General features: G+C 54.5%; 1 protein-coding gene across 1 annotated transcript; it reads right to left on the bottom strand.

Annotated features, from left to right (window-relative positions):
* Window positions 1–1203: 1203 nt before the first annotated feature.
* Window positions 1204–22688, bottom strand: Shc2 (SHC adaptor protein 2). Its single transcript, XM_090339856.1, has 13 exons — window positions 22230–22688; window positions 16832–16902; window positions 14163–14223; window positions 13913–14032; window positions 10803–10856; window positions 10588–10639; window positions 10386–10512; window positions 8822–8978; window positions 8327–8390; window positions 5282–5434; window positions 3974–4284; window positions 2290–2423; window positions 1204–1914 (listed from the first exon to the last, which is right to left on the bottom strand). The coding sequence occupies exons 1-12, from the start codon at window positions 22686–22688 to the stop codon at window positions 2295–2297; spliced, it is 1758 nt and encodes a 585-aa protein (XP_090195982.1). The 3' UTR covers window positions 1204–1914; window positions 2290–2294.
* Between the last annotated feature and the right edge of the window lie 1199 nt (window positions 22689–23887).

Here is a 23887-nt window from a genome sequence, read left to right as displayed (position 1 = left end):
CTGATGGATGAATGGGTGGCTGGGTGGATAGATGGGTAGATGGCTGAATGGGTAGATAAATGGGACAGGTAAGTGGGTAGATGGATGGTTTTGTGGGCAGATGGGTGGAGGGGTGGGTTGATGAGTGGATGGGTGGACAGACGGATAGGTGGGTAGGTAGGCAGATGGATGAGTGGGTGGATGGACAGGTAGGAAGAAGATAGGTAACGTTCTCAGTCACTATGTCTTTGGAATAAGAGACATGGCTTTGAATCACTCTGGTTCTGCGACTGGAAGCGCCACTAGTTCAGGGCTCCCCAGGATTTTTCCTTTCCAAATCTCCCCCTAGACATTACCCCAAGAATAGGGCACAGAAGTATAACCTCTCCCCCAGAGATGCGGGCTGAGATGTTCTCTGTCCTCCAGGGCCAGCTGTGGCCCAGCAGGACATGGGAGGGTCAGCCCTTCTCTGGGAGCCACGCTGCTGTATGCAGGACTGTGACCACAGCTTCAATGTCAGAGGCTCAGAAGCCCCATGAGGAAGAGCTGCAACACAGAGCCAGGGTGCTTGAGGACAGAGCTGGGGACCTGGACAACAGGGTGAGAGCGAGGGCCATATTAAGGGTTTCTTTCTCTTTTTGGATTGGTCATGGGGCTTGAACTCTGGGCCTGGGAGCCGTCCCTGAGCTTTTTCACTCACAGCTGGCACTCTACCACTTGAGCCACACCTCCACTTCTAGCTTTTTGTTGGTTAATTGGATATGAATCCCACAGACTTTTCTACTGAATCTGGCTTGAACCCTAATCCCCAGGTCTCTGCCTCCGGAGTTGCTAGGATGACAACAGAGGTGAGTCGCTAGTGCCTGGCAGAGGAAACAAAAAAGTGAAGGTCTCAGAGGGGGAGAGGGGATGGGGTCTACGGTAGGTCAGAGGTAAGCTAGGTGTGCTGTGTGGAGGAGCCGGGGCATTGGACAGAAAAGCTGAGGCCCAATTTATCTGGAAATAAAAATCAGAGACCTGGCAGCAAGACTCTGGGAGGAAAGCCACTTCTCAGGCCAACCAAGACTCTCCTCTAACACCAGATCGTAACCCACCTAAGGACAATGGGGGACTCCTGAGATCTCTCCTTGGTCACCCTCTCAAGAACCTCATTCTACTCATCCAACCCGCCCCCCCCCCCAGTCCTGCCAGGACCCTGAGTACACAGGTGGCTGGCACTCAGCGTTGGGTTGTTCCAGGTTTAATTACAAACAGAGTCCAATGTCCATTCTGTATTAACAGCTGGGAGGCAGGGCAGCCACCCTCCACCTTCCTCCTATGTGGGGGGGGGAAGCGGACCTCACAACTGTCCCCATCGACTCACCTGATGTCTCCCTGACACTTTAGGTGAGCCACAAGCCTCCCCTGCCCCGCTCAGGCCAAGATCAGCACGTGCCCCAGATAAAGACCCCAAAGCACCATAATATTTCCCCCCCACACACAAAAAAAGTACACCTAGTGTCTCTGATGGGAAAATGGAGCCCAGTTTGGGGCAGAAATCCACATCCACACAGGGCTGGGATTTTCTGTTTTGGGGGACAACTTGAATCCAGCGGGGGCGGGGGGGGGGGTGAGGGCAGACCCCTCCTCTCTGCCCCATCAGACACCAGAGGCCAGGGTTCCATGAAAAGGCTGTGAATACGTGTGTCTTCTTTAAAGGCGAGGAGGTCAATGTCTTTGGTATGAGCACCCTCTCTCCAACACAGATTGGGGGGGCAGTGCCCTCAGTCCCCCCAGTTTCCAGCCCAGGCAGATGGTGGAAGAAAGATTCCTCAAGCTCATGCGAGAAAGGCGAGATGGTGGTGGTTCTGATTCCGGTGGTTCTGGGCTGATGGGGGTTGGAGAGAAAGGCTGAAAACCGTGAGACTCAACAGGGACAGAACGGTGACCTGTGGGCTGAAGGGAAGATGAGATGAGAGTCACCTGATGAGATCAGGGTCCCCACGGCTACAAACCTGGGTTCAGGTCCCAGCTGTACCCCTGCTTCCTGTCAACAAGAAGGCTCCTCAGGTCCAACGCTACTGGCTCACACCTGGAACCCTAGCTCCTCGGGAGACACAGATCTGAGGATCCTGATTTGAAGCCAGTCCAGGCAAAGAAAAAAAAAAAGTCTGGGACACTTATCTGTAATTAACAATCAAAATGCTGGGAGTTGAGTACCAGCCTGGAGGGAAAAAGTTAAGGAAAAAAAAAAACCCACCTGGTAGTTTTTAAACATTAGAAGAAATCTATACCTGGGCAAAGGTGCCGTGACTGACACCTGCCACACACCTGGTTCAAGGCTCCCGGGAAACCACTCCACGCAGGTGCAGCTCGCTCTCGGCAGCCACGATGGGCTGCCCGTTCTGGAGGTGGTAGTCGATGAGGTGACTGATGCTCTCAAACAGTACATCCTTTGTCCGCACCTGTGGAATCGGAGGCCTCAGCATCAGTTCCGCCCCCCCCTCTGGAACTCACCCTGGACGGCAGCCCTCAGCCTGCCGCAGCCAGCACTGCCCAGTGAGGCCTGCTTCCACCACCCTCCATGTGACTGAAGAGCAACTCCTCAGTGCCACAGAGCAGGAAGGATCCAAGACTATGAGCCAGGCAAGACAGCCCATGCCTGCAATGTCCACATTCAGGAGACTGAGGCAGGGAGATCACAGGTTCCAGGCCAGCCAATGGGGCCGGCAGAGGGGCTAAGTGGTACAGTGTTTGCCTTGCATGCACAAAACCCTGGGTTCGACTCCTCCATACCACATACACAGAAAAAGCCAGAGGTCGTGGCTCAGTTGGTAGGGTGCTTGCCTTGAGGAAAGCTCAAGGACAGTGTTCAGTGCCACCCCCCCAACTATTCAGGAGGTTGAGATCTGAGGACCATGCTTTGAAGACATCCTGGGCAAGGAAGGCTGTGAGACTTTTCAACAAACTACTCAGAAAAAGCTGGACGTGGCACAGTGGCTCAAGTGGTAGAGCTCTAGCCTTGAGAAAGTCCAAGGACAGTGCTCAGGCTCTGAGCTCAAGCCCAGGACTGGCAAAAAAAAAAAAAAAATTAAAACACACACACACATACACACACACACACACACACACACACACCTGAGACTCTATCTCAATCAATAAGCTGAGAATGGTAAATGGCAGCTCACACCTGTAATTCCAGCTGTCATATGCCTAAGGTAGAAGGATTGCAGTCTAAAACCAGCTGTGGATAAAGGCAGACACCCTACCTGACTGAAAAACAGCTAAAGCAAAAAGGACCGAGAGTCGGGCTCAAGGGACAGCTCTCCTGCCTAGCTAACAACAGGAGCTCAAATCCTAATACCCCCCCCCCAAAAAAAAATTCAGAGGTGCCAAAATAAAGACTGGATACTTTTTTCTTCCTTTTTCTTTAAAAAAAAATTATTTCCCACTCAGTTTGCTTGCTAGGCTGGGACTCTACCACTTAAACCACACCTCCAGCCCTGCATTTTGGCAGTTCACAGACTTTCTCATAGACTTTCCTGAACCATGATCCTCCAGCTCCTCCTGAGCAGCAAGGAGTACAGACAGGAACCAGTGCAGGGAAGAGAAGGAGGCTGGAGATGTAGCTCAACTAGCTGGCCAGCCAGTAAGGGAACGTGTCAGATACTGACTTCGAGTCTATCTTGAACAAAGAAAAAAGAACCACTGGTGTCTGGCCACATTTTAAAATCAAGCACCCAGTGCCATGCATCTGCTGATGAACGTGGAAGAGTGAGCATCCCCAGAAGGAGGAAATTCAGAGCTTGGTGAACCCAGAAAGGCCTTAAGATTAGACGTTGACAAAAGCAAACCCCTCCCTCCCCAATGCTCCGCATATGGAGTAATCCTTTGAAAACCGCAAAGTACATGGCAGTTCTACAGAAGCTGGTGTTGTCTGGGAAATGATCATTCACAGGGCCCTGGCATCGGGCCTGGCAACCTGTCCCCGCCCTGCCCTCTCCAGCCATCTTACCACACCCTCGGGGTCCACCAGCAGCAGGTGTTTGGGCTGTCCGGCGTGCATGCCGGTGAGGACATACTGCCCAGGATTGGTGACACTGTCTCGAACAAGGAAGTCTCCATCTGCTCGGAGCAGCTTCTCGGCTGCCCTGCGGCTCATGCGGCCATGGTACCAGGGCTCCTGTCTCAGTTGCTCCTCTGTGGGCGCTATAGGAGCCCGGCGGGTTGGGGGACTGGGCCATTGGTCCTCCAAGGAGAGTGGGCTTGCTGTCATGCCGGCTGCTACAGAGCATTCATGCAACTTCAGGGCGTCCTCAAAGGGACCTGTGTGGGAGGGACAGGAGGGATAGGGGTGGCTGGGCCTGGGCAGGGGTCACCCAGGGCTTTGAACTTGCTAAGCAGGTGCTCTTCTGACACGCCCATCTGACAGCCACTCCCACATGGGGGACACACCTGTCCCAGAGCCATCTGAAAGACCCCTCTCCGACTTGAGTATAACATACCCATCTGGGGGTGCGGGGGGAGACACAGTCACTAATATCCCCTATCTCATGGCCACACCCTCCTCCATGGAGTCCCACGCCCATCCCCGATCAGTCTGCCTTCCCCTGAAGCTTGCACACAGTACTTTTACTTGTGGCACTGACGTGCCCACATGTGAGCCTGTCATGTGGTTCCCTGCATTGGCAGACCTTCAGCCCACCACGGTGGCAGAGGTTCTTTCTGCTCTGAACTTCCTGCAGACTGCCAAAGGGCCTGGGAGTTACTGAACAGCATCCCCTCGCTGCACCGCAGATACTACCAACGGAGGCAGAAGGTGGCACTGCTCTGCTGTCCAGTCTCCCAACTCCCACACCTCACACTTCCAGCCCTGGATTACCAAGAACCTGATTTCCAACCCCAGGCCACCAACTGAGCCAGCAGCCTAGCCAATCAGCACAGCCAGCCTGTCTTCTGGACTAGGGATTGGCCAATCCTCTCTCACGCATCTTGTCTTTCTGGCTGGGGATTGGCTGCAGAATGGCCATGCTATGGGTCAAGGAGCATTGGCTTGGCCAATCCATACATGTGCAACATCCTCCTGGCTAGAGATTGGCTGAGGGACGCACACTGTCCCCTTACTCAGCCAATGGGAAGCAGCGGCTTGCTTAGGGAATGTCCACAGAAGCAACCCATTGGGGTCCCGGGCTTAGCTTCAAGGAGAGGCCCACAGGAAGCAGCCTGGGCTCTCCTGATTCCTGTGGACACCCCGCCCAACCCCACAACCACACACACACACCTTCAACTGAAAGGTAATGGGACACCTGGCGGCCACACTCACGCATGTCAAACAGGTCCTTCTTGGGGCTGTCCTCGGGTGGTAACACTTCCTCAAAGTCTGGGGCATCCAAACCCTGGGTGTTGACGTACAGGTGTCCCTCGTAGTCTCGTGGTCCCCTGGCATCTGCCTGCACATATCCGTCCCCGGGTGGGGCTGGGGAGTGAGGAAGAAAGGCAGGCCTTGGGGTCGGGGCAAGACTCCCGGCAGGGAGGGAGGGAGGTGGGAGCCACAGAGCCTTGGACCAGGCCTGTATGGCTCAAGATGAGTAAGATGCAGGAATTTCATGACAGTCCCCTCTGGAATGCCATGATGAGCCCCCTCCAGGACTGAAAACACAGGTGGGGACTGGCACCCCTCCACACAGAGAGAGGGGCAGCTCCAGGCCAACTGTCCCCCAAGCGGGAGGCGGGAGGCGGCAGCAGGAAGCCGGCTCTGATGTTTACGTTCAGTGCCCACATTGAAGCAATAATCGAAGCAGCCCTGCCACCCTGTAATTATATTATCAGCGAGGCTTTGTTAGGTCCACCCTCTGTCTGCTCTATTTTAGAACTGACGCGCCTCTCTTCTTCTTTAATTTTATTTCTGAATGCATAATGTATCCACATGGTTCAGAAGCCACAAGTCCTTCACAAGGACCCATGAGGGGCTCTGTCACTAGTGCCCGGCCACTGCAGCCTGGCACGCTGTCCCCATGCCCTCCAACCCTGTGGGCCATCGGACTTTTTGCGGATCTGATGGGTGAGAAAAGGCATTGGGGGTAATTTACTCCGCATTTTTCAATTGTGAAAAGGCTGGAAGCTGGGCTCCAGTGACTCACGCCTGTCCTTCTAGCTACTCAGGAGGCTGAGATCTGAGGATCACAGTTCAAGTCCAGCCTAGGCAAGAAAGTCTGTGAGATCCTTATCTATAGTTAACCAAGAAGGAAGGAGGGAGGGAGGGAGGGAGGAAAGGGAAGGAAAGAAGGAAAACAACTGAAAGTAGAATTGTGGCTCAAGCAGCAGGGTGCCAGGCTTGAGCAAAAAAAAAAAAAAAAAAAAACTAGGGGAGAGAGGCCATGCACTCAGTTCAAGCCCCAGTACCACCAGCATTGAAGAGGAGGAGGAGGAGGAAGGGGAGGAGGAAGAGGAGGAGGAGGAGGAGGAAGAGGAGGAGGAGGAGGAGGAAAAAAAGGAGGAGGAGGAAGAGGAGGAAGAAGAGGAGGAGGAGGAGGAGGAAGAGGAGGAGGAGGAGGAAGAAAAGGAGGAGCAGGAAGAGGAGGAAGAAGAGGAAGAAAAGGAGGAGGAGGAAAAGGAGGAGGAGGAGGAGGAGGATCTTGGGTTTGATTCTCCCAGAACTTAATGCTGGGCAGAAGCCTCATGGTCTGAGAACCCAGCCTGACCAAAGGCCTGTGGTTTTCGGCCTCTGCTGTATGGGGTTATATCAGTAACATCCGGGGATGCTGGGTTCCAGCATTTGCCACAGATGCAGAAAATCACCTACCAGCTCTGAAACAGGGAGCGCACTGGTGATATAGTAAGAGCCAGGCCTTGTGGCCAGGCCTGTCACCAGGTCACTGGGGAGCCTGAGGCAAGAGAAGCTCGACTTCCAGGCTAGCCTAGGCCACATAGCAAGACCTGGTCTCAAAAGGAGAAGAAAAGAGGAAGGGGGAAGAGGAGAAAGAAAGAGGGAGGGAGGGAGGGAGTAGAAGGACAGGCATTAGAACAGCAACTAGAAAGGTCTAGATGTTTGTTGAGGTGTAGAGGGGTTCAAACCCAGTCTTGCCATTGCCCAGTCTTGGTTTGTCTTAGTACTCTATGGGGTAAGGATGCAGAAGAGAAACCCGGATAGCAGTAAGCCTGCATGGGGCAGGCAGAGGGAGGAATTCCCAGATGAAGCATTGGTAGGAGTTCTCAATCAGAACTTTTGAAGGGCGGGGGGTGGGGGTGGGGAGGAGTTTGGTCTAGTGTTGGAGTGCTTGCCTAGCATGTACAAAGACCCAGGTTTGATTCCTTGGTACCACATACATAGGGAAAAAAAAAAAGAGCTGGAAGTGGTGCTGTGGCTCAAGTGGTAGAGCTCTAGCCTTGAGAAAGCCCAAGGACAGTGCTCAGGCCCTTTGTTCATGAACCAGGACTGGCAATAAATAAATAAATAAATAACTTTTGAAGGGAGCTGGCTAAGAAGCCTAGGTCCCTATAAATATAGGGTCAGAGGAGAGCGGGCAGTGCCACACAACAAGTCCCCATCAGTGACCAAGGGGGTGAGACAGGATTGGACAGGCATCCACAAGTGTCAAAAAGTCTCCTTGGACGTCTATTTGTTAAACACCAGAAATGGGCTGGCATAGGAGCTGGCAGCCACTGGTGGGGCTGGCTAGGGAACCCAGTGTGTGATTTACCAAGCTCACAGGAGTAGCCACTGGTCTAGGGTGAGCACACAGCCCTTGATTGAAAACCCACACTTACTTGTAGCTCCACCTTGTCACAGCAAACATAGGAAAATCACAATGCATTGTACAGAGAAATACTACACAGTGCCATATCTGGGAGACTAAGCTTGGTGGCTCACACCTTTAGTCCCAGCTACTACAGAGATGGAGGGGCCAGGAGGTACTTGGTTTGATATTTGCCCAGGCAAAAGGCGAATAGTTGCCACAAACGCCTTATCAACAGAGGGGCTGGGTGTGGAAGCATCCACTATCGTCTCAGCTATACGGAAGGCATCGTAGGAGAATGATAGCCTGAGGACAATCCCTGAAGGCCTATGTGAAAGTAAGTAAAGCGGAAGAAGGAGAGGAGGAGGAAAAAGAAAAGACAAATGTGTGGGAGCGGGGTAGGGGGTGGATGCAAGCAAGACACAGGCTTGATCCTGGCAGGATCTGGCCTCCAAATTCAACAGCGTCACCTGTATGAGGAACAGGATGGATGGTTCAGCCGGAACAGAAAGGGTGAGAGGCACAGTCTTGGGGGTGAACTGAGAAGACAGAGGGGCACACTGGAAGGGGTGAAGGCTGGGGACAGCTCAAGGTCCCCACGGATGAGGGAGAGGGCGGCAGGCAGGGCTTACCTGGACCAGAGACACCCAGTTCCCACTGCAGGCCACGGACATCTCTTCGCACAGGGGATACTCCCTGAAAGAGAGGCCTGAGTGTGTGCAAGCCCCTTTCCTAGCCTGCACCCCCCCATTTCCCACCCCACCCTCAAACAGTCTGGAGATGGCTCCACACCCTTCTCAGGCCCCAGCTCGCAGGACATCTGCCTCACTGCTGCCCCCTGGTGGTGGTGGCTGCACCCCAGCTTCCTCTTCCTACCAACAGGACCTTTCTCTCCCCACCGCTCTCTGTAGTGCAGATCCCTGCCCCCCTTGAAATCTGGGGTCCAGCCCCAGGCAGTCACAGTCCGGCTCACTCTCTCTCTCTGCATGCTCTGTATGCTTGGCCATACAGGTGGTGGCTTCTCAGTGGATAAGTGATCAAGGGAGTGGGTGAAGGAATGAGGGAGCCCCAAAGCCAGGGGCCTCTGTCTCCTGCTCTGTCCCCCCATGGGGACAGCAGAGGCTGACCTGTCCAAGGGCTGTCAGCGCACTGGGCTGCGTGATGGCCAGCCTGGAGTCCACCAACCCGCCCAGGGGCGGCTCCTTTCCCGGAATGCTGTTATAGTAGTTGTGTTCTGAAGACTCTTCCTCATCCCCCCAAGCAGACTCCTCCAGCCTGGTCAGCCTGGGGAGACAGAATGAGGCATCAGGGGCCAGGAGGGCACCGGAGTCCCCATCTTCTAGGGGAAAAATGTGTGTGACAATACCTGGACTGGCTGGCTGGTGCTGGGGCTGTCATGCGAGCTACTCAGAGGATTGATGTCTGAGAATCAAAGTTCAAAGCCTGCCAGGGCTAGAAAGTCCATGAGACATGGGTGTGTGCGCGTGTGTGTGTTCCAGTACTAGAATTTGAACTCACGGCCTTGTACTACCGCTTAGCTTTTCCCCTCAAGGTTTGAACTTTACCACTTGAGTCACACCTACACTTCTGACTTTTTGCTAGCTAACTGGAGACAAGAGTCTGGAAGCCTGGGCTGGCTTTGAACCTCAGTTCTCAGATCTCAGCCTCCTGAGTAGCCAGAAATACAGGTGTGAGCCACTGGCACCTGGCTTAACATGAACCGCATACAGATAAGCAGAAGCACACACACCAGCAAGGAAAATTCCATGAAGGGACAAACATCCAGCCTACCACGGATATCCTCCAGGGCCCATCCCATAAATTAATTTATTTTCTTCTTTTTCTTTTGGCAGCACTGCTGTCTGAACTCAGGACCTTGCACTTGCCAGACAAGTACTTCTACCATTTAAACTATACCTGCAGCTCTTTTTTTTGGCTTTTCTTTTTCAGATAAGATTCTCAAGTTTTTTAGCCGGGCATGGTGGCTCACATCTGTCATCCTAGCTACTCAGAGTTACGGATGTTTCAGTGGACTCTTTCCAGGATCAAATCTACCTACCATCTGTGCTTGCTCAGCTAGGAGCTAAAGGTAGGTTCCACTCTTTCAAATCATAAAACTGAAAATGACTGAGAACACACCCAAAGGATAATCCTTTTTTGTTGTTACAACATGGGGAACTTATATGAAATTTAAATCCGTGTCTATAAATAAATTTTTGTGGGCACCCAGCCATATGTATCTGTTTCTGTGCATTTTGAGATAAACCAGAGACAATCTGCCCTGGAGGTTGGTGAGACTTATTCTTTTGTGCCACAGAAGTGAAAGCCACTGCTGTCACTCATCTGGGAGGGAAGGAGGGAGGAAGAGAGGAAAAAAATAGAGGGAGGGACGGGTGCAGCTACTCAGGAGGCTGAGATCTGAGAATCAAGGTTCTTAAAAAGCCAGCCCGGGCAGGAAAGTCTGGGAGACTCTTATCTACCCCTTGAGATGAAGAGCTCAGGACCAGGCCCTGAGTTCAAGCTCCAAAACTGTGTGTGAGATGGAGGGAAGGGAAGGTGGGAGAGAGGGAGGGAAAGGAGGTGGGGTCTTTCAAGGGTGACATTCTCAGACCTAAGGGAGACAGATAAAGCCAGGCCATGGGACAAAAGGCAGAGCTGGCCATCTGGCCCAGCGGATACCTGTGTATTTACCTTTCGGGGGGCACAATGGCCTTGGGGGGGCTATGTAGATACTGCCTGAAGCGCAGCTCAAAGGCTTGGCCCACGGTGGTGATGACGTTCTGGGCAAGGCCCTCACAGCACTCGAGGATGTGACAGGCTGAGGGGGACAAGGACAGATCTGTACCATCACTGTGATAGGGACCCTCGGCTCCAGCCACCCACCGTGGCTCACCTCTCTGGTTTATCGGGTCCTTGGCGACATAGGCCACGTAATCCGCCATGTCCTGAGAAGAGGGCCGGTGGAAGGGTCAGCAGGCCCGGGCCCGCAGCGGGAAGGGGGGGATCACGGGAGGAGCAGGTGGGGTCTGGGGAAGGAGAGACATCTCGAGGCTACAAGGGCAGCGGGCACGGGGCTTCACCCACTCCCCAGTCCCTGCCCGGCCTTACCGTGTCACCACCCGACGCGAAGGAGATAGACTGCATATGGTGGCTGGCAATGACCTGTGAGGGCAGGGACACGTGGGGTCATGGGTGGGCACGATGGGAGAGGGGGGATGCTGTGGGGGCCGGAGAATGGCTGGGGCAGCAATGTGGCCAACGGGCATGGACCCCCAAGTGGGGCCTAGCAGGGTGTGACAAGACTGAGCCACACAGCCACATGCAGGGCAGGACAGACCACCCACCAGGACACCCTCGTGTGCACCTGCCTAAACTTACAGGGACACAGCGACCCCCCCCAACATACACTCAAGTGCACACACTCACAGATGAGCACACACAGATACACACACATCCCAGGCTCCTATCTTCTGGCAGTGGCAGCGGTGTGCTCATTTGCATGCTCATTTGCATGCTCATTTGCATGTGCTGGCCTAGTCCCACCTCATCTGTGCAGGAGTCCCTGCACAATCCTGTGAAAGGACTGGGCGGGCCTTATCCTCCCCACAAAACAGCTATTAATCTGCCCCATTAGCTTCAAGGCTCTTCAATGCCCAATATCCCGGATGAGAACCCCAAGGGGTGCCACAGGCAGCATGGTGGGTCGGGACCATTCCAGCCGGATCCCCAGGAATACCCAGCATAGCCCATTGTGCCACAGCTGTTCCCTGGAGCCTGGTCCCTCATGCCAGCTGTCACAGTCTGTGTCTCCCACATCCAGGGACAGTTTGCTGAGCCCCAGTCTCTCCCCAAGGCCCCCACTGTCTTCTTCAGCTGCCTCCTCGGGCTTTTACCCCAGGCCTCCACCGGGAGGCCTCTCCTTCGCTCTTACTACCAGCCTCCCTTACCCCAGAGAACCCTTCTGGGTGGCCTGGAAGCTGCAGTAGCTTTTACTGTGGCTTGGGGACACTCTCCAGCCCAATAGGCAGCAACACCCACGGCCTTCCCTAGGTAGACAACGAGGTCCAGCTAAGAAGCTCCTCAGTGCTCACAGCTCACGCACTAAACCCCAGTGGCTCCCGTGGCAACAGGCGTCATCAGCTTCTCGGGGAGACAGGTCTATGAATATCAAATCCTCAGCACATTTCTGACAGGAGTCTGTGGGGCCTGGTCAAAGCTGAGTCTTGGGTTGTCTGGGGTGTCTGTATATCCTCAAGACCTGGGAAGGCATGAGGTCAGGATGTCCTCCAGCTGAATGTGTGCCCACTGCCCTGCAGCTGCAGCAGAAATCATTTTGTTATGCAGCGCCTACTTGACTGGCTGAGATAACTCCAAGTGCAGCTTCTGAGTCCCAGACCAGAAATCAACTGTCAACCAAGTTGAGACCCACACTGCCTCAGGCCAGGTGAGGGTCTTCCCACAGCCATCTCCAGACCACTCGCCTTTGTCCCCACTGTGAGTGAGACCAGTCCATTCTGCCTCTCAGATCTTCCATGAGGAATGATCCCTCCTCCCTCCTTTGTGTCCCTTCTGGGCCTTGTGTCAGTGTGGCCTCCTGACAACTCTCTGCAGGTCAGTGCTCTCAGAAGTCATCATTAGTCCCTTATTTATTCAATTGCTGTTTTGTTATTTGTTATTTCTCCACAAGATTGGAAGCCTGTCCCTTTTCTCTCACCCCCACCAACACTGTGGACAGTAAGTCAAGTTCTGAGCACTGAAGGGAGATGGCAATACCCCTGGCTTACACCCACTTCCAGCCGGCCAAGAGATTCCTTTTTTGTGTGTGGGAGGGGGGGTCCTGGGGCTTGAACTCTGGGCCTGGACACTGTCCTTAAGCTCTTCAGATCAAGGCTACTGCCCTACCCCTCGAGCCACAGCACCACTTCCCCTTTTCTAGTAATTAATTGGAGATAAGAATCTGATGGGTAATCCTAGCTACTCAGGAGGCTGAGATCTGAGGATCCAGGTTCAAAGCCTGCTCAGGCTCTACAAGACCCAGAGACTCTTTATCTCCAATTAACCTCTAGAAAATGGGAAGTGGGGCTGTGGCACAAGGGTAGAGAGGTAGCCTTGAGCTGAAGAGCTCAGGGACAGCACCCAGGCCCAGAGTTAAGCCCCATAACCCACCAAAAAAAAAAAAGTCTCAAGGTCTTTAGTGCCCGGGCTGGCTTTGAACTGCGATTCTCAGATCTCAGCCTCCTGAGTAGCTAAGATTACAGGTGTGAGCCATCCACACCTGGCTAAGCCAGGATATTCTTGAGTCTCAACAAGGTAGACAGTCGGGGCCTGGTCAGCCCCCTAGTCCTGTGGTATCCTCTTATTTCCTAGCTCACAGAGGGGCTCTCAGAACATGTCCATAGTGCCAGGTGTCAATAGCTCACGTCTATGATCCTAGCTATTCAGAAAGCTAAGATCAAAGGATTGAGGTTGGAAGACAGCACACACAGAAAAGTCTCAATTTGTATAACTGACCAGCAAAAAGTGGAAGTGTAGGAGCCGAGAGTGTGGCCTAGTGGTAGAGTGCTTGCCTAGCATGCATGAAGACCCGGGTTCAATTCCTCAGTACCAAATATTCAGAAAAAGCCAGAAGTGGTGCTGTGGCTCAAGTGGTAGAGTGCTAGCCTTGAGGTTCAAGACCCAGTACTGGCAAAAAAAAAAAAAAAAATGGAAGTAGAAATGTGGCTCAAATGTTAGAGCACTAACCTTGAGTAAAAAAGCTAAGCCAGAGTGGAAACTCCTGAGTTTAATCCCCAGCACTTGCGCATACACACACACACACACACACACACACACACACACACACTCTGGGAACGTGTCCGTGGTGCTGTCATATGCGTGGATCAGACTGACATACTTCTTTAGGTCAGGAGCCTCCCAGGGTTAGACAAGAGCTAAGGGAGGGAGTGGGGGCGTGGCCAAGAGTGGGCGGGGCTGAGAACTGGATGGAGGCGTGGCCAAGGGCTGTGGGCGGATCTGGGGCTCAGCTGAGAACGGGATTGGGTTGCAGCATGGCCCGGCTAGGGATAGAAATGGGGGCTGTGTTGGGAGTAGAGCCGAGGGTAAAGGCCAGGGACAGGGCCAAGGTATGGCTGGGCAGGGCTGAGGACCGGGTCCGTGGGCGTGGCCGGGTGTGGGCGGGGCCTGTTGGGGGCGGGGCCGTGGCGGGCTTCCACACCCACCTGGCAGGTGGCGGGCACCGAAAGGTTGAGTCCATCCACTGATATGTTAACAGAAATGCTCATGCCGGCGAAGCGCAGGTTGCTCTTGCCCAGGATGGAGGTCAAGGCCTTGTTGGGGGCCTAGGAGTAGGGAAGACACAGTGTGAGCCTTGTGTGGGGTACAACCTGGCCTGCAGCCACAAGGGGTCCCGGGGGAACCACCATGCCCCCCACCATGGTCTCCACAAGCCGGGCCTCAGGCCTCACCCACCTTCTTCTTCCAGGAGCCCCGGACGCCAGGCACGGCCTCGTAGAGCCGGTTGATGGCTTCCCTGCAGTTGAAGGAGGGGAGGCTCAGACTGGGGGGGGGGCTGGGAACGGGGGGTGCACTGGGGTCTGAAGGGAAGAAGGATAGAGAAGGAACGGGTCCCCGGCATGTGGGTGCCACCAGGAGGGGGCAGTGTGGCCACAGCAGAGACATTAGCCCTGTACTTGGCACCCAACCTCAGCTCCTGTCACCCCGGCTCCCTTTCCTTCCCAGTGGCCATGTATCCCTTGAGAGAGGGTCAGGCCCAGAGAGCTGAGCACCACACATTTAGAGATCCTCTGCTCTGAGGCCCCCCCAAGGGGTCGGGAATCAATCTCTGCAGGATAGGAAAGAGAAAAGGTGATGGTCGTGGCAAGGCAGGATCTGTTCAGAACACTGGAGTCACGGGGGCACAAAGCAGGCCCCCCAGAGCTGAAGGTGTCACTAGCTAAGCAGGAGGCTGAGATCTGAGGACTGGAGTTCAAAGCCATCCTGGGCAGGAAAGTCCAGACTCTTCTCTCCAGTTAATTACCAAAAAAAGAAAAAAAGCTAGAAGTGAAGCTGTGGCTCAAGTGGTAGAGCACTGGCGTTCAGTGAAAAAGCTCAGGGACAGCACTCGAGCCCTGAATTCAAGCCCTAGTCGTGGGGCAGGCAGGTATACACACACGCACACACACACTAAAATCTTAGTGTGGCAGTCCCCTCGGATAGGAATTCCTGGGTTATAGAATGTGACTGTTTTTGCCCTGGGTAGAAGTATGGACTTCTCCCTCAGTGGCTGCCCAATCTCTGGCCCCAGTCCTGGATGGGACATTTCTAACACTAATATGTGTGTGGGTGGCTTCACTGATAGGGAGCATTCAGAACAGGTGGCTCCAGACACCTGCAGTTGATCTGCGGAGGGGGCAGCGTAACTGAGTGGGATTTCCTTTGGAGTGATGGAATGTTCTAGAACTAAAGAGAATTGGCCAACTTTATGGAGATGCTAAAAGGCATTATATTGCCAGGCACCAGTGGCTCACATGTATAATCCTAGCTACTCAGGAGGCTGAGATCTGAAGACTGCAGTGCAAAGACAGCCCAGGCAAGCAAATCTGTAAGACTCTTATCCCCAATTAACCTCAGAAAACAGCAGGGCGCTGGTGGCTCACACCTGTAATCCTAGCTGCTCAGGAGATTGAGATCTGAGGATCATGGTTCAAAGCCATCCTGGGCACAAAAATTCATGAGACTTTTTATCTCCAATTAACCACCAGTAAAACAGAAGTGGTGCTGTAGCTCAAGTAGTAGAGCACTAGCCTTGAGCTGAAGAGCTCTGGGACAGCTCCCAGGCCCAGAGTTCAAGCCTCATGACTGACAAAAAAAAAAGAGGCTGGAAATAGAGCTGTGGTTCAATTAGTAGAGTGCTTGCCTTAAGCACAAAAGCTCAAGGAGAGCACCCAGGCCCTGAGTTCAAGCCCTCAGACTGGAAAAAAAAAATCCTCATCATCAACATCATATCATACAGTCTATAGAAATTAAGCTGTTAAGAAAATTGATCCCGCCAGGTACAGTGGCTCAAGCATGTAATCCTCATTACTCTGGAGGCTGAGATCTGAGGATCAAGGTTCAAAGCTAGACTGGGCACAAAAGGACCTTATCTCTTATCTTTAACCTCTAGAAAACAAGAAGTGGGGCTTGGCTCAAGGGTAGGGTGGTAGCCTAGAGCTGAAGAACTTAGGGACAGCGCCCAAGCCAAGTTCAAGCCCCATGACCCCAAAAAAGAAAGAGAGGGGGGCAGAGAAAGAAAAAAGAAAATGGATCCGAAGCCAAGCATTGGTGGCTTGTATCTATAACCTTAAGCCACTCAGGAGACTGAGATCTGAGGATCCTAACTCAAAGCCAGTGTGGGCACAAAAGTCCATGACAGGGGCTGGGAGTTTGGCCTAGTGGTAGAGTGCTTGCCTAGCATGCATGAAGACCCATTCCTCAATACCACATACATAGAAAAAGCTGGAAGTGGTGCTGTAGCTCAAGTGGTAGAGCTCTAGCCTTGAGAAAGCCCAAGGACAGTGCTCAGGCCCTGAGTTCAAGGCCCAGGACTGGCCAAAAAAAAAAAAAAAAGAGAGAAAGATAGCTAGCTAGGATTACAGGCATAGCCACCGAGATGCCGGGCTATCCTTGAGCTTTCTCAAGTCTAGCTGTATACCTCTTGAGCCACAGCACCACTCCAGCCTTTTCTGAGTATATAGTACTAGGCAAGCACTCTACCACGAGGCCACACTCCCAGCCCCAGTGAAGAAATCATTAAGCCCAGAATGAGTGGGATCAGTTTTCAATGAAGGAGGTGTGGGCTCCTTTTTGTGAGGTTCTGTCCCAAGGCAGCTCCGATCACTGAGTCCCACCTGCCTCTCTCATCCCCTCCAGATCACGGAGAACCAGCCAGCCTCTGTGGGTCCCAGCTCCCTCCCCCAAATCACACCACATTCTGCAAGGCAAGCCCCAGGCACCATCCTTCAGAGGGAAACTGGGGCTGGGAAGTGAGGGCAATTGGCATGCATGGTAGATGAGGAGACAGCTAAAACATGCAGACCCAACGTCATTCAACCACCCACCTGCCACCCACAGGCGGCCTCCCACCAGCTAGCTCTCACCTGGTCACCTGGGTCCGAGTGTTAAAATCCAGGGAGCGCATGGAGCGAAGAACTTCAATGCATCCCATGTACTGAGAAGACAGGATGAGGTCAGTAGACAGAGTCCCAACCCCAGGATCCTCCTTCCCTGGACAATTCCAATCTCTACCTCAGGGCCTTTGCACCTGCAGGCCCTACTGTGGTTCCATTCTGCCCTGCTGGGTCACTCCCCATCCCAAAACTCAACTGCAAGGTCACCAGAGGCTCTGTGGCGCCTTGCTGGGGTTGCTCATATAACCATCAACCACATGGTTACGGCAGGCCAGGAGGATAGGGGTGTGACAGACAACCCAGGTCACTGAATCTTTGGGCCAGGCACAAGGTCTGAAGGACAGTTTAGGACAGAAACCTTCAGCTGGCAAATCAGAAGCATCCATAAGCCAGGTGCTGGTGGCTCACACCTGTCATCCTAGCTACTCAGGAGGCCGAGATCTGAGGATCTTGGTTCAAAGCCAGTCCAGGCATGAAAGTCCATGAGCCTCTTCTCTCCAATTAACCACCAGAAAACCGGAAGTGGTGCAGTGGCTCAACATGGCAGAGCTCTAGCCTTGAGCTGAAGAGCTCAGGGACAGCATCCAGGCCCTGCGTTCAAGCTTCCATACTACTGTACACACATAAGTGCGCGCGCACGCACACACACACACACACACCCATAAACCATCTCTTGCAGACTCCTATCTTAACAACCATTTCCACAGAGGGTGATTCATGACCCAGAGAGGGGCAAGGAAGAACAAGTAAGGTAGAACCTGTAGCACTGAGAAAGAATGATGGAGACAGCCCTGCTGTTCTTCCATGTGGCTGGTAGCAAAGAGCAGGGCGCCGCCATATGGTCTCCAGAAAGCCCAGAATAGCCAAATGCAGAGATAGGAAGTAGACTCATGGGTGCCCAGGGCTGATGGGGAGATGGGGTGATGGCTCATGGGAACAAGATCTCCTTTAAGATGATGGCATACTCTGTAAATAGCCCTTTCTCTTGCTTCCTACACTGCTTTGCTGTAACCCTTCCTACCCTGATGGATTGATACTCATGAAACCATAAGCCATAATAAACAATTCCACCTTAAAAAAACAAACAAAAACAGCAGAAGGAGCCAGGAGTTTGGCCTAGTGGTAGAGGGCTTGCCTAGCATGCACAAAGACCAGGTTTGATGCTTCAGTACCACACACATAGGAAAAGCCAGAAGTGGTGCTGTGGCTCAAGTGGTAGAGCTCTAGCCTTGAGAAAGTCCAAGGACAGTGCTCAGGCCCTGAGTTCAAGCTCCAGGACTGGCAAAACAAACAAACAAAAACAGCAGAAAGTTCTTCAAGTAGCAGTTACACAGCTCTTCATGTACCAAATGAATTGTACATTGGAAAAAGATTAGTGGCTTTTTTATTGTTTGTATGGTTTTTGTTGATTTGTTTGTTGCCAGTCTTGGGGCTTGAACTCAGGGTCTGGACACTGTCCTTGAGCCATGAAAGCACTCCACCAGTAGGCCACATTCCTGGCCTTTTTATGTTTTGTTTTATTTTGTTTTGGTTTTGTGGGTCATGAGGCTTGGACTTGGGGCCTGGGCACTGTCCCTGAGCTCTTCAGCTCAAGGCTACCCCTTCTGGTTTTCTAGTAGTTAATTGGAGATAAGAGTCTCACAGTCTTAGTACTTGGGCTGGCTTTGAACTGCGATCCTTAGATCTCCGCCTCCTGAGTAGCTAGGATTACAGGCGTGAGCCACTGCACCCAGCTCATTTGTTTAGTCACTTATTGTGTGGGTGTTACACCAGTCTGACTTGAACTCAAGGCCTCAAAGTCTTGCTTGCTTTTTGTTCAAGGCTGGTGCTCTACCCCTTGAGCCACAGCTCCCCTTCTGGCTTTTCTGGTGGTTAATTGGAGGTAAGAGTCTCATGGGTTTTCCTTCCTGGGTGGGCTTCAAACCACACTCCTCCCATCTCGGGCTCCCGAGTGGCTATGATTACAGGTGTGAGTCACCATCTGACTAGAAACAAGTGATTTTTATTTATGTAAATGGCATTATCTCTAGGATAGTTTTAAGTAGCAAGGTGTCAGACTGCACAGTGGCTGAGGAAGTGTCCCAACAAGAGAGTAGGGCAGACTATGGGGTAGGGACATGGGGACAGAGTTTGTACAGTGTGGACCTGGATGGGCCCCCTGAATGCCTGCAGACAGAGGGCATGGATGCTGATGGAGGATTGTGAAAATGGCCACCTGCCATTCTCCTCTCAACATCCCTCAGGTTGGCTTTTGCCACTGGGATCCAGGAGAACCTAACACATCGTGGGAGGACATGAGTCCTGGCTGTGCATCCAGGTGTCCTGTGACCACCCCAGGCTGCCAGGCTAACTGCTGGACGATGAGATTCACACGCAGCTGGCACCCTGCCACCCCGAGCAAGGCCAGAGAGACCACTCAGCCTTCGCCAGCTGCAGAATCACAAGAAACAAGTGTCTGTGCTTCCCTCCCTGGAAGCCGTGTGAGCAAAAGCTCACAGATGGAGGTAGTGACCAAAAGGGGAGAAGGCAGGCACGTGAGGACCAGGACAGGAAACAGCCAGTGCCAGGCAAGAAGCAAGAGCCAGTGTGGTCTCTACCACACTGGAGCAGAGAAGCAAGCAGCTAAGAGGGAGGGGAGGATGGGGGGACAGAGGAGGGGATGCTATAGTGGGAGGAGTTTCCTTCTGAGAAACTTGAAGAGCCATACAAGAATTTTAGGAAGGGGAGTGACCTGATTTAGCTGTGGGCTGGTTGGATGGGCGGGTGAATGGATGGATGGGTGGGCAGATGGGTGGATAAGATAGATAAATGGATCAGCATTTGTATCATTGGATGGGCAGAGGGGTGACTTGAGTGGAGAGTGGGTGGATAAATGGATGAATGTGTGGATAGATGGGTGAATAAATGTATAAATGATAAGTGGTTGTGTGGATGAATAAATGGTTGGATGAATGAGTGATGGGTGGTTGGGTTGGTGAGTGGATGAGTGGAAAGACAGATGGATAAATGGATGAATGGGTGGGTGGGTGGATGGATAAGTAGATGGACGGTAGATGGATAAGTGAATGTTAGATAGGTAGATGGATGAATTAGTGAGTAGAAGGAAGATATATGAATGAGAAGGATGGGTAGGTGGGTGGATGAATGGGTGATGCTTGGATAGATGGATGGACAGATGGATAAATGAATGAATGATGGGAGTAAGTGGGTGAATGGATAGAGAGGTAGATTAATAGATGCATGAACTGACAGGAAGAATGACGGGTGGGTATAAGGATGGATGGATGGATGGATGGATGGATGGATGGATGGATGGACAGGTAGATGGATGGATTTGTGTATGGAAGAATGGACAGATAAATGATAGACGGATGATGGGTGGGTAGATGGGTGAGTGGATGGATGGACAGTCAGAGGCATGAGCTCAAATGGGACTCCAGGACAACCATGTCTCAGGCAGGTAGTACTTTAAAGGGAATCACCTGTGGCCTCAGCCCCAGGCCCTGGAGGGACCTGGGCTGTCCTGGTCGCAGGGCTGACAGGTGTTAATGCCACTGACCTGTAGACTACACTCTGCTGTCATTGGCTGAATCTCTTTGGTGAACCCAGTTCCCACGGTGTGGGAGGCACCTCTTAGAAAAAGGAAGAGGAAGCCGGGGCTGGGAGTTTGGCCTAGTGGTTAAAGTGCTTGCCTAGCATGCATGAAGACCCGGGTTCGATTCCTCGGTACCACATACATAAATAAAAAGCCAGAAGTGGTGCTGAGGCTCAAGTGGTAGAGCTCTAGCCTTGAGAAAGTCCAAGGACAGTGCTCAGGCCCTGAGCTCAAGCCCAGGACTGGCAAAAAAAAAAAAAAAAGAAACAAGGAAGAGGGTGGAAAGGCTATTTTTCTCTTCTTCCCATGGATATGCTGGGTCCCCAAGAAGTGTCTGGTGCTATAGCTGACACTTACTGACTCGGAGGGAAATTAAAACAGCCTGATGTGGACAGCCATGCAGAAAGGTAAGAAGAAAGCCTGGGTGCCTGTCATCAGGAGGCTGAGATCTGAGGATAGCGGTTCAAAGCCAGTCGCAGCAGGAAAGTCTATGAGAATCTTATCCTTAACCACCAAAAAGCTGGATGTGGACATGTGGATCAATGGTAGAGTGCCAGCCTTGAGCAGAAAATGCTCAGGGAAAGCATACAGCCCTGAGTTTAAGCCCCAGAACAGGGATGGATGGATGGATGGATGGATGGATGGATGGATGCAAGGAAGGGGAAGGAAGGAAGGAAGGAAGGAAGGAAGGAAGGAAGGAAGGAAGGAAGGAAGGAAGGAAAAACCAAAAACCTCCCTGAGGGCAGGACCTTCTTTTTCTCATATTCTCCACATCACCGGTATCTGACAGTACACGTAAGTTAAATACTCTTTGCACTGATTCTAAGCCTCACTTTCACTCTTACCCAACACCCTGAACTGCCCACCTGGAGTCTAAGTTCTGGGGGTGACATCCGTTCCCAATATCCCACACAGACCTGGCAGCCACGAGTTAGTTCTGACCCTCCAGGTCTGACCCGTCCCTGGGGAATCTGCTAGATTCAAAGGAGCCCACGTCAACATTCAAGGTCAATCACCAAGGAGCAGGGGAAAGCCCATCCCTTCCCCAGGATGCAGCTAAGAAGTTTCCCAAACCAGGCGCCTGGCTCACCAATCGCAGAGGAACCGCGGGAGCTCCCAGCCTGGGCCAGCTGTGGCTTCCTCTCCCAGGGTCTGGGGGATCCCCACCATCTTTGCTGGTTCTGGAGGTGGGGGGGGTGGGTTGTGTGTGGTCTGGTCCACTCCCACCTCTGCATCATCTCTCAGTTAACTCCCCTGCCCTTGCCAAAAAGACACCCAGCCTTGTGTTCCTAACCACAGAGGAGGCTGAGATCTAAGGATCCTGGTTCGAAGCCAGGCCAGGCAGGAAAGTCTCTGCGACTCTGATCTCCCGTGAACCCCAAAGAAGCAGGAAGTAGAGCTGTGGCTCAGCGGGTACAGCACCAGCCGTGGGTACAAACTGGCTCGGGGACAGGGCCCAGACCCCGAGTTCAAAGCCCAGGGCCGGCACGTGGGGAGGCCGCCCCTGATCTCCCATTTGGACCCCCCGCCCCGCCTCCTCGCTGGCCATGGCTTCCGACTGGGGGTCCACCTGAGTCCCGGGAATGGGTGGGGGGGTCGCTTTAACCCTGTACCTGCGCATGCGTGTCTCGTGGGAACTGGACTCCCCCTCCCCACCGGGTGGGGACGAAGGGACGGGAGGGGCGGCCATGGAGCGCCAACTGCACACGGGGAGAGGAGGGGGGGGTCCCGGATGTCGGGGTGCGGGGCCCCCGGGGCTGGGTGGGGACTCACCCGGACGATGTAGGAGACCCCGGGTCCCAGGACCCGGGCGTCGGGGTGCAACCAGCCGTGCGCCGGCTTGTGGATGAAGCCCCCCTTGCGCGCCCACTCGTCGTCGCCGGCGGCGTCGGGGGCCCCGCGCGCCCCCCTGGCGCCCCGCGGCCCGCGCGCCCCCGCGGCCCGGCAGCGGCCGAGCGCCGGCAGCGGACAGGGCGCGGCGCAGCGGGGCTCGCAGGCGCCCAGCACGGCGGCGGCCAGCGCGGGGACCCCCGCGGGGCCCGCGGGCTCGGGGTGGGGCTCGGGCGCCCCCGCCGCGCGCGCCGCCGCCGGGCCGCGGCTCAGGAAGCCGGCGGGCGCCGCGAACTTCCACGGCGGCATGCGCGGCAGCAGCGCGCAGAAGGTGGTGGGCGCCTCGGGCTCGGGCGCCGCGGGGGGCGCGGGGGGCGCGCGCCCGCCCGGACCCTGCGTCATGGCCGCGGCCGCCCGACCCGAGCCGACCGAGCCGACCCCCGCCAGCGCGCCCAGCCCGGCCGCCCCGCCCGCTGATGTCACCGCCCCGCCCCGCGCGCAGCCGCGAGGGGGGACCGCGGCGCCCCGGGGGGGAAGGGGAAACTGAGGCCGGGGGTGGGGGGCGCAAGGTCAGGGGCGGTCAGCCCTCGCCCGGATAAAGGACCCGGAGGCGCACGGCGGCGGAGCGGGCGGACGGGGGGGGGGGGCGGCCGAGCCCGCCCGGCCTCCGCGGCCTCAGTTTCCCGGCCTGTGAGCCCTAGGCCCGGCTGGAGGGACCCCCACCCCCGCCCCGCTCGCTCTCTCCGAGTCTGGGGTCCCCGCCCGCGGGAGCCCCGCGGACTCCCTCCTTCCAGGGCGAAGGCGGGCGGGGCGGGGTGGGGGTGGAGGACGGGGCTTCGCGCGCACCCGGGCCCAGCCTCCCTCCCGCCCCGGCGTTCCACCCGGGCAGGCCGGCCGGGAAACAAAGGAGGGGCCGGGCGGGGCCGGGAGCGGGGAGGAGGGGAGGGCGGAGGGGAGGAGGGGAGGGAGAGGCCGAGCCAGATCGATCGTGGAGAAATGAGATCACGGTGCTGGAGCTGGGGTGGGGGGGGAAGTGCGCCCGGAGCCATTGGTCCACTGCCTGGTGCCCCGGATGTGGGGAGGGGGCCACCCGGGCGCGCGCGCGTGTGTGTGTGTGTGTGTGACAGAGCCAGTGTTAGGACTTGAACTCAGGGCCCCCGGCTTGGTGCCCTTCGCTTGGTGACTCAAGGCTGACCCTCTACCACTTTCAACTTCGTTACAGGATCCACTGGAGAGCCAGAGTCTCAGAGGACTTCCCCAGCCTGGGCTGGCTCTGGACAGGAATCCTCAGAGCTCTCAGCCTCCTGAGTAGCTGGGAGGACAGGTGGGTGGGTAACAGGGCCCCCCTTCCAGTCTTTGCCCCGTGACCAACGCCACCTGCCCCTCTGAGATGCTATAAAGCCTGGGCGATCGATATCAATATCCAGAATAGGGTAAGCATCATTGCTGGCAAGCTTTACTAGAACACACCAGACTCCTCTACAGCCTTCAAAAACCCAACTTGAAAGTTCCCTCTTCTGGGAACCCCCCACCACCACACCCCTGGCTCCCACTCCAAACTTTGGCCTCTCCCAGCCTGGAGACTGTTGTGAGGGCAGTGT

The sequence above is a fragment of the Megascapheus bottae genome, chromosome 1 (genome assembly GCF_031878675.1).
Source record: "Megascapheus bottae isolate mThoBot1 chromosome 1, mThoBot2.hap1, whole genome shotgun sequence".
Taxonomy (NCBI): domain Eukaryota; kingdom Metazoa; phylum Chordata; class Mammalia; order Rodentia; family Geomyidae; genus Megascapheus; species Megascapheus bottae.
Note: the sequence above shows the minus strand (reverse complement) of the source record. Positions and strands in the feature narration are given on the sequence as shown.

What these genes read in the sequence shown, in the direction of transcription:
- Shc2 (XM_090339856.1), bottom strand. Translation starts at nt 22,688, where the DNA reads ATGACGCAGGGTCCGGGCGGGCGCGCGCCCCCCGCGCCCCCCGCGGCG. An exon ending in CGGTGCCCGCCACCTGCCAG is followed by an intron (nt 10,857 to 13,912) that starts GTGGGTGTGGAA and finishes CTGCCCTCACAG; the next exon opens with GTCATTGCCAGCCACCATAT. An exon ending in GGACCCGATAAACCAGAGAG is followed by an intron (nt 10,513 to 10,587) that starts GTGAGCCACGGT and finishes TGTCCCCCTCAG; the next exon opens with CCTGTCACATCCTCGAGTGC.